The sequence below is a fragment of the Crinia signifera genome, chromosome 9, assembly GCF_055691185.1.
Source record: "Crinia signifera chromosome 9, ASM5569118v1, whole genome shotgun sequence".
NCBI lineage: Eukaryota > Metazoa > Chordata > Amphibia > Anura > Myobatrachidae > Crinia > Crinia signifera.
In genome coordinates, this window is record NC_139225.1 from 14,355,578 (window position 1) to 14,369,140 (window position 13,563).

The following is a 13,563-nucleotide window of genomic DNA, read 5'->3' on the forward strand; positions in this document are numbered from 1 at the left end:
ACATTAGTGACCCATGGTGAATCGGCACAATAGGGGGCGGGGTGTGAACATATGAACGCATCATAGTCTTCCGTTCTCCTACTATGTAATGCCCACATTATTGGCAACGATCTGTTATTCTAAAACTGCTAAGGTATGGCCGCATCTGTTCTACTAATAATACTGAAGTATGGCCGCATCTGTTACACTAATAATACTGAAGTATGGCCGCATCTGTTCTACTAATAATACGGAAGTATGGCCGCATCTGTTACACTAATAATACTGAAGTATGGCCGCATCTGTTCTACTAATAATACTGAAGTATGGCCGCATCTGTTCTACTAATAATACTGAAGTATGGCCGCATCTGTTCTACTAATAATACTGAAGTATGGCCGCATCTGTTACACTAATAATACTGAAGTATGGCCGCATCTGTTCTACTAATAATACGGAAGTATGGCCGCATCTGTTACACTAATAATACTGAAGTATGGCCGCATCTGTTCTACTAATAATACTGAAGTATGGCCGCATCTGTTCTACTAATAATACTGAAGTATGGCCGCATCTGTTCTACTAATATTACTGAAGTATGGCCGCATCTGTTACACTAATAATACTGAAGTATGGCCGCATCTGTTACACTAATAATACTGAAGTATGGCCGCATCTGTTCTGCTAATAATACTGAAGTATGGCCGCATCTGTTCTGCTAATAATACTGAAGTATGGCCGCATCTGTTCTGCTAATAATACTGAAGTATGGCCGCATCTGTTCTGCTAATAATACTGATGTATGGCCGCATCTGTTACACTAATAATACTGAAGTATGGCCGCATCTGTTCTGCTAATAATACTGATGTATGGCCGCATCTGTTCTACTAATAATACTGAAGTATGGCCGCATCTGTTCTGCTAATAATACTGAAGTATGGCCGCATCTGTTCTACTAATAATACTGAAGTATGGCCGCATCTGTTCTACTAATAATACTGAAGTATGGCCGCATCTGTTCTACTAATAATACTGAAGTATGGCCGCATCTGTTCTACTAATAATACTGAAGTATGGCCGCATCTGTTACACTAATAATACTGAAGTATGGCCCCATCTGTTCTACTAATAATACTGAAGTATGGCCGCATCTGTTATGCTAATAATACCGAAGTATGGCCCCATCTGTTCTGCTAATAATACTGTAGTATGGCCGCATCTGTTCTACTAATATTACTGAAGTATGGCCCCATCTGTTCTACTAATAATACTGAAGTATGGCCGCATCTGTTCTGCTAATAATATTGAAGTATGGCCGCATCTGTTCTACTAATAATACTGAAGTATGGCCGCATCTGTTCTACTAATAATACTGAAGTATGGCCGCATCTGTTACGCTAATAATACTGAAGTATGGCCGCATCTGTTACGCTAATAATACCGAAGTATGGCCGCATCTGTTATGCTAATAATACCGAAGTATGGCCGCATCTGTTATGCTAATAATACCGAAGTATGGCCGCATCTGTTCTGCTAATAATACTGAAGTATGGCCGCATCTGTTACACTAATAATACTGAAGTATGGCCGCATCTGTTCTACTAATAATACTGAAGTATGGCCGCATCTGTTCTACTAATAATACTGAAGTATGGCCGCATCTGTTCTACTAATATTACTGAAGTATGGCCGCATCTGTTACACTAATAATACTGAAGTATGGCCGCATCTGTTCTGCTAATAATACTGAAGTATGGCCGCATCTGTTCTACTAATAATACTGAAGTATGGCCGCATCTGTTCTGCTAATAATACTGAAGTATGGCCGCATCTGTTCTGCTAATAATACTGATGTATGGCCGCATCTGTTACGCTAATAATACTGAAGTATGGCCGCATCTGTTCTGCTAATAATACTGATGTATGGCCGCATCTGTTCTACTAATAATACTGAAGTATGGCCGCATCTGTTCTGCTAATAATACTGAAGTATGGCCGCATCTGTTCTACTAATAATACTGAAGTATGGCCGCATCTGTTCTACTAATAATACTGAAGTATGGCCGCATCTGTTCTACTAATAATACTGAAGTATGGCCGCATCTGTTACACTAATAATACTGAAGTATGGCCGCATCTGTTCTACTAATATTACTGAAGTATGGCCCCATCTGTTCTACTAATAATACTGAAGTATGGCCGCATCTGTTCTGCTAATAATATTGAAGTATGGCCGCATCTGTTCTACTAATAATACTGAAGTATGGCCGCATCTGTTCTACTAATAATACTGAAGTATGGCCGCATCTGTTACGCTAATAATACTGAAGTATGGCCGCATCTGTTACGCTAATAATACCGAAGTATGGCCGCATCTGTTACGCTAATAATACCGAAGTATGGCCGCATCTGTTCTGCTAATAATACCGAAGTATGGCCGCATCTGTTCTGCTAATAATACCGAAGTATGGCCGCATCTGTTCTGCTAATAATACCGAAGTATGGCCGCATCTGTTCTGCTAATAATACCGAAGTATGGCCGCATCTGTTATGCTAATAATACCGAAGTATGGCCGCATCTGTTCTGCTAATAATACCGAAGTATGGCCGCATCTGTTCTGCTAATAATACCGAAGTATGGCCGCATCTGTTCTGCTAATAATACCGAAGTATGGCCGCATCTGTTCTGCTAATAATACCGAAGTATGGCCGCGTCTGTTCTGCTAATAATACTGAAGTATGGCCGCTTCTGTTCTGCTAATAATACTGAAGTATGGCCGCGTCTGTTCTGCTAATAATACTGAAGTATGGCCGCGTCTGTTCTGCTAATAATACTGAAGTATGGCCGCATCTGTTCTGCTAATAATACTGAAGTATGGCCGCATCTGTTCTACTAATAATACTGAAGTATGGCCGCATCTGTTCTACTAATAATACTGAAGTATGGCTGCATCTGTTCTACTAATAATACTGAAGTATGGCCGCATCTGTTCTACTAATACTTTAGAGATATCGCTGTATATTATACTAATACTAATTATACTAAAACTGCCAAGGTATAGCCTCCTCTGCTATCCTAATACTGCTGAGGTATCGCTGTATATTATACTAATACTGCCGAGGTATCGCTGTATGTTATACTAATACTGCCGAGGTATCTCTGTATGTTATACTAATACTGCCGAGTTATCTCTGTATGTTATACTAATACTGCCGAGGTATCGCTGTATATTATACTGATACTGCCGAGGTATCGCTGTATATTCTACTAATACTGCCGAGGTATCGCTGTATATTCTACTAATACTGCCGAGGTATCTCTGTATATTCTACTAATACTGCCGAGGTATCTCTGTATATTATACTGATACTGCCGAGGTATCTCTGTATATTATACTGATACTGCCGAGGTATCTCTGTATATTATACTGATACTGCCGAGGTATCTCTGTATATTATACTGATACTGCCGAGGTATCTCTGTATATTATACTGATACTGCCGAGGTATCTCTGTATATTATACTGATACTGCCGAGGTATCTCTGTATATTATACTGATACTGCCGAGGTATCTCTGTATATTATACTGATACTGCCGAGGTATCGCTGTATATTATACTGATACTGCCGAGGTATCGCTGTATATTATACTGATACTGCCGAGGTATCGCTGTATATTATAATGATACTGCCGAGGTATCTCTGTATGTTATACTGATACTGCCGAGGTATCTCTGTATGTTATACTAATACTGCCGAGGTATCGCTGTATGTTATACTAATACTGCCGAGGTATCGCTGTATATTATACTGATACTGCCGAGGTATCGCTGTATATTATACTGATACTGCCGAGGTATCGCTGTATATTATACTGATACTGCTGAGGTATCGCTGTATGTTATACTAATACTGCCGAGGTATCGCTGTATATTATACTAATACTGCCGAGGTATCTCTGTATGTTATACTAATACTGCCGAGGTATCGCTGTATGTTATACTGATACTGCTGAGGTATCGCTGTATGTTATACTGATACTGCCGAGGTATCGCTGTATATTATACTAATACTGCCGAGCTTTTGCTGTATATGGCTCCAAGTACTGTGATGGATTTGTGAACAAGCGGCAATTGCTGGCAGTCCATCATTTCTTATCTCCCTGGAGCACTACAACCATTTGTTGGTCCCTATAAGAACGTATTACATCCCGTCAGACAATCTGTAAATCCTGTATGCAGTTCCTTCAGTCTGTATGAGAACATAGGCATGTTCCTCAGGGCCACATCAGCGTGGAACGTTCCTTATGTCCCATTGTAAGGAGATGCTGGACATGACGTCTCGCAGTGACAGTGAGGATAATGTGACCATTTGCAGAAGTCCCAGCAGTGACATTGCGCTTTCAGTACCACATTTTGAGAGTACAGAATAGAGGGAGATTTCTGCTGTTCTCCTTTGGCAGCAGGGAGGGTGTAATATGTTACCAGTAGCAAAATGTGCTTGTCTTTATACACTACCAGAAAGGTGGGCAAGTCCTCATCTGCCCACAACCAAGTACAAGGGGAAACCTTATGACGCATTTCGCACTGAATAACTTCATCATAGCCCCGCCTCCGCTATACAGTGCATGGTTTTGAGAGACGTACATACAGGACATACACACATAGCGATGTAGTGCAGGTAATTTCCCGGTGGCTAGATCGCCCATACACACACAGCGATGGAGTGCAGGTGATTTCCCGGTGGCTAGATCGCCTGCACACACACAGCGATGTAGTGCAGTTGATTTCTTAGTGGCTAGATCGCCCATACACACATAGCGATGTAGTGCAGGCTATTTCCCAGTGGGTAGATTGCCCGTACACACATAGCGATGGAGTGCAGGCAATTTCCCAGTGGGTAGATCGCCCGTACACCCATAGCGATGTAGTGTATGTGATTTCCCAGTGGGTAGATCGCCTGTACACACATAGCGATGTAGTGCAGGCAATTTCCCAGTGGATAGATTGCCCGTACACACATAGCGATGTAGTGCAGGCTATTTCCTAGTGGTTAGATCGCCCGTACACCCATAGCGATGTAGTGTAGGTGATTTCCCGGTGGTTAGATCACCCATACACAGATAGCTATGTAGTGCAGGCAATTTCCCAGTGGCTAGATCGCCCATACACACATAGCGATGTAGTGCAGGCGATTTCCCGGAGGCTAGATCGCCCATACACACATAGCGATGTAGTGCAGGCGATTTCCCGGTGGCTAGATCGCCCATACACACATAGCGATGTAGTGCCGGCGATTTCCCGGTGGCTAGATCGCCCATACACACATAGCGATGTAGTGCAGGTGATTTCCCAGTGGCTAGATAGCGATGTAAGGATTGTTGCAGTACAGAGGTCCCATCCCGCTGCACATATAGATTGTGACACTGTAGGGATTGTCACTGAATCTCTCTCTGTGTTGTAAACAGACTCTGACGCCATCTCACCATGTCGGAGGAAGAGGATGAGGATTGCTGGAGTAAGCTGGAACATTACAGAGTGAAGTTGATCTCTGTTATAGACCCTAACAGAATAACCCCGTACCTCCGCCAGTGCAGAGTCCTGAACAGTGACGATGAGGAGCAAGTGTTTAACGACCCCAACCTTGTCATCCGCAAAAGAAAAGTGGGTGAGTTTGGTACCAGCTGTTGCCGCATCTTTGTCTGTTGGGGATCTGCAGTAGTGTGTAACGGAATACAGTGCTGATAATCAGGTAGATGTACTGTGCCTCTGCCCCACTGTGTATGTGTGCTGCCTCTGCCCCCCTGTGTATGTGTGCTGCCTCTGCCCCCCTGTGTATGTGTGCTGCCTCTGTCCCCTGTGTATGTGTGCAGCCTCTGTCCCCTGTGTATGTGTGCTGCCTCTGTCCCTATGTGTATGTGTGCAGCCTCTGTCCCTATGTGTATGTGTGCAGCCTCTGTCCCTATGTGTATGTGTGCAGCCTCTGTCCCCCTGTGTATGTGTGCAGCCTCTGTCCCCCTGTGTATGTGTGCTGCCTCTGTCCCCTGTGTATGTGTGCTGCCTCTGTCCCCTGTGTGTGTGCTGCCTCTGTCCCCTGTGTGTGTGCTGCCAGTGCCTCTGTCCCCTGTGTATGTGTGCAGCCTCTGTCCCCTGTGTATGTGTGCTGCCTCTGTCCCCATGTGTATGTGTGCTGCCTCTGCCTCCCTCTGTATGTGTGCTGCCTCTGCCCCCCTGTGTATGTGTGCTGCCTCTGCCCCCCTGTGTATGTGTGCTGCCTTTGTCCCCCTGTGTATGTGTGCTGCCTCTGTCCCCCTGTGTATGTGAGCGGCCTATGTCCCCTCCTACATATGTGTGTGCAGCCTTTTCCCCCCCTGTGTATGTGTGCTGCCTCTGTCCCCCTGTGTATGTGAGCGGCCTATGTCCCCTCCTACATATGTGTGTGCAGCCTTTTCCCCCCCTGTGTATGTGTGCTGCCTCTGTCCCCCTGTGTATGTGTGCTGCCTCTGTCCCCCTGTGTATGTGTGCTGCCTCTGTCCCCCTGTGTATGTGTGCTGCTTCTGTCCCCCTGTGCATGTGTGCTGCCTCTGCCCCCTGTGTGTGTGTGTTCTGCCTCCTTCCCTCTGTCTATGTGCATAGCCTCTGTGTATATGAGTGTTACCTGTCTGGCTGCTTGTCAGCATTGTGCTACACATGTTCCTGCAGGCCTGTTGTTAGTACATAGACATGTCACTGGCGGTACTGTCCCCATGCAGGGTTGTTGTTAGTACATAGCTCTCCCCATGCAGGGTTGTTTTTAATACATAGACATGTCACTGACGGTACTCTCATCATGCAGGAGTGTTGTTAGTACATAGACGTGTCACTGACGGTACTCTCCCCATGCAGGAGTGTTGTTACCACATAGACGTGTCACTGACGGTACTCTCTCCATGCAGGCATGTTATTCGTACATAGATGTGTCACTGACGGTACTCTCCCCATGCAGGCATGTTGTTAGTACATAGACATATCACTGACGGTACTCTTCCCATGCAGGAGTGTTGTTAGTACATAGAGGTGTCACTGGCGGTACTCTCCCCATGCAGGCATGTTGTTAGTAAATAGAGGTGTCACTGACTGTACTCTCTCCATGCAGGCATGTTGTTAGTACATAGCTCTCCCCATGCAGGCATGTTGTTAGTACATAGACATATCACTGACGGTACTCTTTCCATGCAGGCGTGTTAGTAAATAGACGTGTCACTGACGGTACTCTCCCCATGCAGGTGTGTTGTTAGTACATAGAGGTGTCACTGACGGTACTCTCCCCATGCAGGTGTGTTGTTAGTACATAGAGGTGTCACTGACGGTACTCTCCCCATGCAGGTGTGTTGTTAGTACATAGAGGTGTCACTGACGGTACTCTCTCCATGCAGGTGTGTTGTTAGTACATAGAGGTGTCACTGACGGTACTCTCTCCATGCAGGTGTGTTGTTAGTACATAGAGGTGTCACTGACGGTACTCTCCCCATGCAGGTGTGTTGTTAGTACATAGAGGTGTCACTGATGGTACTCTCCCCATGCAGGTGTGTTGTTAGTACATAGAGGTGTCACTGACGGTACTCTCCCCATGCAGGTGTGTTGTTAGTACATAGAGGTGTCACTGACGGTACTCTCTCCATGCAGGTGTGTAGTTAGTACATAGAGGTGTCACTGACGGTACTCTCTCCAAGCAGGTGTGTTAGTACATAAAGGTGTCACTGATGGTACTCTCCCCATGCAGGTGTGTTGTTAGTACATAGAGGTGTCACTGACGGTACTCTCTCCATGCAGGCGTACTCCTGGACATTCTGCAGAGGACGGGCTGTAAGGGGTACGGTGCTTTCCTCGAAAGTCTGGAACTTTATTACCCGCACCTGTTCCTGAAAATAACTGGCAAGGAGCCCACACGTGTGTTCTCCATGATTATAGGCAAGTATTATGTGTAAGTGCATGACTATGCCAGCCACAAATGCCACGCATCCTGTGCCCTCCATCATGACTGGCCAGGCAGTGCCCTCCATTCATGTCAGCAAAACCCCCCAATGTTCACCACTGCCCACCTCACTTGTACTACACCATCCGCCACCTCACCACTGCCCACCTCACTTGTACTATCACTCCTTCCCTACACCATCCGCCACCTCACCACTGCCCACCTCACTTGTACTATCACAACTTCCCTACACCATCTGCCACCTCACTACTTCCCACCTCGCTTGTACTATCACCCCTTCCCTACACCATCCACCACCTCACTTGTACTATCACCCCCTCCCTACACCATCCACCACCTCACCACTGTCCACTTAACTGGGACTATCACCCCTCTCTATACTATCTGCCACCACCTCACTAGTACTATAACCTCCTCCCTACACCACCCGGCCACTCCTCACCATTGCCCTCCTCACTGAGACTATCACCCCCTTCCTACACCATCCATCACCTCACCACTGCCCTGCTCACTTGTACTTTCACCTCTTCCCTACACCATTCGCCACAACCTCACCACTGCCCACCTCACTGGGACTATCCCCCTCCCTATACCATCCACCACGACTTCACTATTGCCCATCTCACTGGAACTATTGCCCCCTCCCTACACCATCCACCACCACCTTACCACTGCCCATCTCACTGGGACTATTGCCCCTCCCTACACCATCCACCACCTCATCACTGCCCACCTCACTGAAACTATCACCCGCTCCCTACACTATCCGCCACCACTGCCCACCTCACTGGACTATCAGCAACTCCCTACACCATCCACCACCTCATCACTGCCCACCTCACTGGGACTATCATCCCCTCTCTACACCATCCACCACCACCTCACCCCTGCATATCTCACTGAAACTATTGCCCCCTCTCTACACCATCCACCACCTCCACCTCACCACTGCCCACCTCACTGGGACTCTCACCCCCTTCCTACACCATCCACCACCTCTCCACTGCTTACCTCACTGGGACTATCACTCCTTCCATACACTATCTGCCACCTCCCCACTGCACACCTCACTGGCACTATCCCCCCTCCCTATACCATCTGTCACTACCTCACTACACAATGCTCCACCTCACTGGTACTATTGCCCCTCTCTACACTATCTGCCAAAACCTTACAGGGACTATTGCCCCCCCCCCCCCCCCCCCCCCACCACCACCACCACCACCACCACACCATCCACTACTGCTTTACAGTCCTTTCAGGATGGAAAATAGCATCATACAGAAGGTGAGGAGCAAGCCCCTGCCTGCCTCCCATGCCAACATGCCACCCTGCCAGTCTCCGGGGTCATCCTTACTGTTTTCCCCCATTACAGACACTGCCGGGGAGTCCAGCCTGACCCAGCTCCTCATGAATGAGATGTTGAAGCTCCAGAACACCATCCAGGAGGAGAGGACCAGGTACAAGGAGCTAAATGCTCTGCTGTGTGAGAAGGAGGACGCCATCCGTCAGATGCAGGTGAAGGACAGCGAGCTGAGGAAGCACCAGGAGAGGGTCATGAAGATGAAGGAGGAGATGAACAGCTTTACCAAGGAGATGAAGAAGTGTAAGGATGAAAACTATGAGCTGGCCATGAAGTACGCCCAGCAGAGCGAGGAGAAGAACAGCGCACTCATGAAGAACAGAGACCTGCAGCTGGAGGTCAGTATAGAGGGTACCCGGGCACAATGCCAGTGTGTCATTCTTGCCGGAGGTCAGTATAGAGGGTACCCAGGCACTATGCCAGTGTAACCTCCCTGACGGACGTCAGTATAGAGGGTACTCAGGCACTATGCCAGTGGGCTTTTTCTACTGGAGGTCAGTATAGAGGGTACCTGGGCACTATGCCAGTGTGTCATTCTTGCCGGAGGTCAGTATAGAGGGTACCCGGGCACAATGCCAGTGTGTCATTCCAGATGGAGGTCAGTATAGAGGGTACCCAGGCACTATGCCAGTGTGCTTTTTCTACTGGAGGTCAGTATAGAGGGTACCTGGGCACAATGCCAGTGTGTCATTCTTGCTGGAGGTCAGTATAGAGGGTACCCGGGCACAATGCCAGTGTGTCATTCCAGATGGAGGTCAGTATAGAGGGTACCCAGGCACTATGCCAGTGTGCTTTTTCTACTGGAGGTCAGTATAGAGGGTACCTGGGCACTATGCCAGTGTGCCCTTCCTGCCAGAGGTCAGTATAGAGGGTACCTGGGCACTATGCCAGTGTGCGCTTCCTGCTGGAGGTCCGTATAGAGGGTACCCAGTCGCTATGCCAGTGTGCGCTTCCTACTGGAGGTCAGTATAGAGAGTACCCGGCCACTATGCCAGTGTAACCTCCCTGCCGGATGTCAGTATAGAGGATACTTGGGCACTATGCCAGTGTGCGCTTCCTACTGGAGATTGGTATAGAGGGTACCTGGGCACTATGCCAGTGTGCCCTTCCTGCCAGAGGTCAGTACAGACAGTACCCGGGCACTATACCAGTGTGCCCTTCCTATTGGAGGTCAGTATCGAGGGTACCCTGGCACTATGCCAGCATGCCCTTCCTGCTGGAGATTGGTATAGAGCAAAGTTGGGCAATAAGCATCCCTCCAGCGGTTGATAAACTACACATCCCAGCATGCCTTGCATCAATTTTAGCATGGCCAAATAGCAAAACTAAGGCAAGGCATGCTGGGATGTGCAGTTTATCAACAGCTGGAGGGCTGCTTATTGCCCACCCCTGGTATAGAGGGTACCTGGGCACTATGCCAGTGTGCCCTTTCTACTGGAAGTCAGTATAGAGGGTACCCAGGCACTATGCCAGTGTAAACTCCCTGCCGGAGGTCAGTATAGAGGGTACACGGGCACTATACCAGTATGCCCTTCCTGCCAGAGGTCAGTATAGAGGGTACCTGGGCACTATGACAGTGTGCCCTTTCTACTGGAGGTTCGTATAGAGGGTACCCGGGCACTATGCCAGTGTGCCCTTCCTACTGGAGGTAAGTATAGAGGGTTCCCGGGCACTATGCCAGTATGCCTGCTGTGGAGGTCCTTTTGTGACTGCACCACACTGAGCCAGGGCATGTCAGTATACATGGGCAATATGCCAGTGTGCCCTTCATGCTGGAGGCCAGTATGATGTAGGACTACCAGCATGCCAGGTGTGATGTTGGCTGTCACTGTCACTGATGTAATGCAGATAGAGAAGCTGAAGCACAGTCTGATGAAGGCCGAGGATGACTGTAAGCTGGAGAGGAAACAGACACTGAAATTAAAGAATGCTATTGAGAAGAAGCCGAGTCGGGACGTCATGTATGAGCTGCAGAGGGAGAACGAGCTGCTGAAGGCCAGAATCCAGGAGCTGGACAATCCTCTGCAGGTAGGAAGCCCCTCACCCTGTCCACTGGTGGAATAACACTCTCTCTACCCACTGCTGGTCACAAGGAGAAAGCACTCTCCCTGCCCACTGGTCAACAGCAGATAGCACTCTGCCTGCCCACTGCCGGTCACCAAGCAGATAGCGCTCTCCCTGCCCACTGGTCAACAGCAGATGGCGCTCTCTCTGCCCACTGTCCGTCACCAAGCAGATAGCACTCTCCCTGCCCACTGGTCAACAGCAGATGGCGCTCTCTCTGACTACTGCTGGTCACCAGCAGATAGCACTCTGCCTGCCCACTGCCGGTCACCAGCAGATAGCACACTCTGTCCACTGCTGGTCACCAGCAGATGGCACTCTCTCTGCCCAGTGGTGGTCACCAGCAGACGGCACGCTCCCTGCCCACCACTGGTGGTCACCAGCAGATGGCGCTCTCCCTGCCAGCTGTCACCAGCAGATAGCACTCTGCCTGCCCACTGCTGGTCACCAGCAGATAGCACTCTGCCTGCCCACTGCTGGTCACCAGCAGATGGCACTCTCTCTGTCAACTGCTGGTCACAGGCAGATAGCACACTGCCTGCCCACTGCTGGTCACCAGCAGATAGCACACTGCCTGCCCACTGCTGGTCACCAGCAGATAGCACACTGCCTGCCCACTGCTGGTCACCAGCAGATAGCACTCTGCCTGCCCACTGCTGGTCACCAGCAGATAGCACACTCTCTGTCCACTGCTGGTCACCAGCAGATGGCACTCTCTCTGCCCAGTGCTGGTCACCAGCAGATGGCACTCTTCCTGCCCACCACTGGTGGTCACCAGCAGTTGGCGCTCTCCCTGCCAGCTGGTCACCAGCAGATGGCACTCTCCCTGCCCACCACTACTGGACACCAGCAGATGACGCTCTCCCTGCCCACTGTGGGTCACCAGCAGATGGCGCACTTCCTGCCCACTGCTGGTCACCAGCAGACGGCACTCTCCCTGCCCACTGCTAATCACCAGCAGACTGCACTCTCCCTGCCCACCACTGGTAGTCACCAGCAGATGGCACTCTTCCTGCCCACTGCTAGTCACCAGCAGACTGCACTCTCCCTGCCCACCACTGGTAGTCACCAGCAGATGGCGCTCTCCCTGCCAGCTGGTTACCAGCAGATGGCGCTCTCACTACCCACTGCTGGTCACCAGCAGACGGCACTCTCCCTGCTCAATACTGTTCACCAGCAGACGGCACTCTCCCTGCCCACTCCTAGACACCAGTAGATGGCACTCTCCCTGCCCAACACTGGTGGTCACCAGCAGTTGGCGCTCTCCCTGCCACAACTACTGGTCACCAGCAGATGGTGCTTTCCCTGCCTACTGCTAGTCACCAGCAGATGGCGCTCTCCCTGCTCTCTGCTGGTCACCAGCAGACGGCGCTCTCCCTGCCCACTGCTGGTGAAATGATTTCACTGGACATCCCGATAAGCTGAGGATTACTCATATCCAATGGTTGCACAACAGATCCATCAGGGTGCGCCCTATGGCTTATGCATACATACATACATAGGACATAGCAGCTGTACTACCTGGATCTACCTCTGATTCAGCCCATGTGCGCAGGAGATGGAAATCGGTTATGTACGATCTTAAAATACATTTATTTGGCTGAGGTTTATGCATACAGATAGATATTATATACTTTATTTATCCAATTTAGAGTGTACCCAGAGAAGGGACATCGGAGAAGACAAAACTGTACATTCAGGATCTAGAAGATGATCGCAGGCAGGCCTTGGAGCAGCACCAGGACATGGTGAATAATGTGTACACCCTGAAAATGAGTCTGCGGCAAGCTGAGGACTTGAGAGACAAGGTAGGTACACACCACTTACCTCCCTCCATCTGCAATGCCCTGCCTTATGTAACCAGCACACAATGCCATGCACCGCAGCAGTAACATGTCACCACCTGCAATGCCCTGCCTTATGTAACCAGCACACAATGCCGTGCACTGCAGCAGTAACATGCCACCACCTGCAATGCCCTGCCTTATGTAACCAGCACACAATGCCGTGCACTGCAGCAGTAACATGCCACCACCTGCAATGCCCTGCCTTATGTAACCAGCACACAATGCCGTGCACCGCAGCAGTAACATACCACCACCTGCAATGCCCTGCCTTATGTAACCAGTACACAATGCCATGCACCGAAGTAGTAACATACCACCACCTGCAATGCCTGC

General features: G+C 49.2%; 1 protein-coding gene across 2 annotated transcripts in view; it reads left to right on the forward strand.

Annotated features, from left to right (window-relative positions):
- The window catches only part of CARD9 (caspase recruitment domain family member 9), a 44,842-nt gene that overhangs the window by 15,240 nt on the left and 16,039 nt on the right, over window positions 1-13,563 (forward strand). For both annotated transcript variants that reach the window (XM_083161091.1, XM_083161092.1), the window contains exons 2-6: window positions 5,450-5,649; window positions 7,794-7,931; window positions 9,332-9,657; window positions 11,168-11,347; window positions 13,036-13,191. In XM_083161091.1, the coding sequence (XP_083017217.1) occupies window positions 5,469-5,649; window positions 7,794-7,931; window positions 9,332-9,657; window positions 11,168-11,347; window positions 13,036-13,191 (981 nt within the window). In that variant the 5' untranslated portion in view covers window positions 5,450-5,468. The remainder of the gene's footprint in view (window positions 1-5,449; window positions 5,650-7,793; window positions 7,932-9,331; window positions 9,658-11,167; window positions 11,348-13,035; window positions 13,192-13,563) is intronic.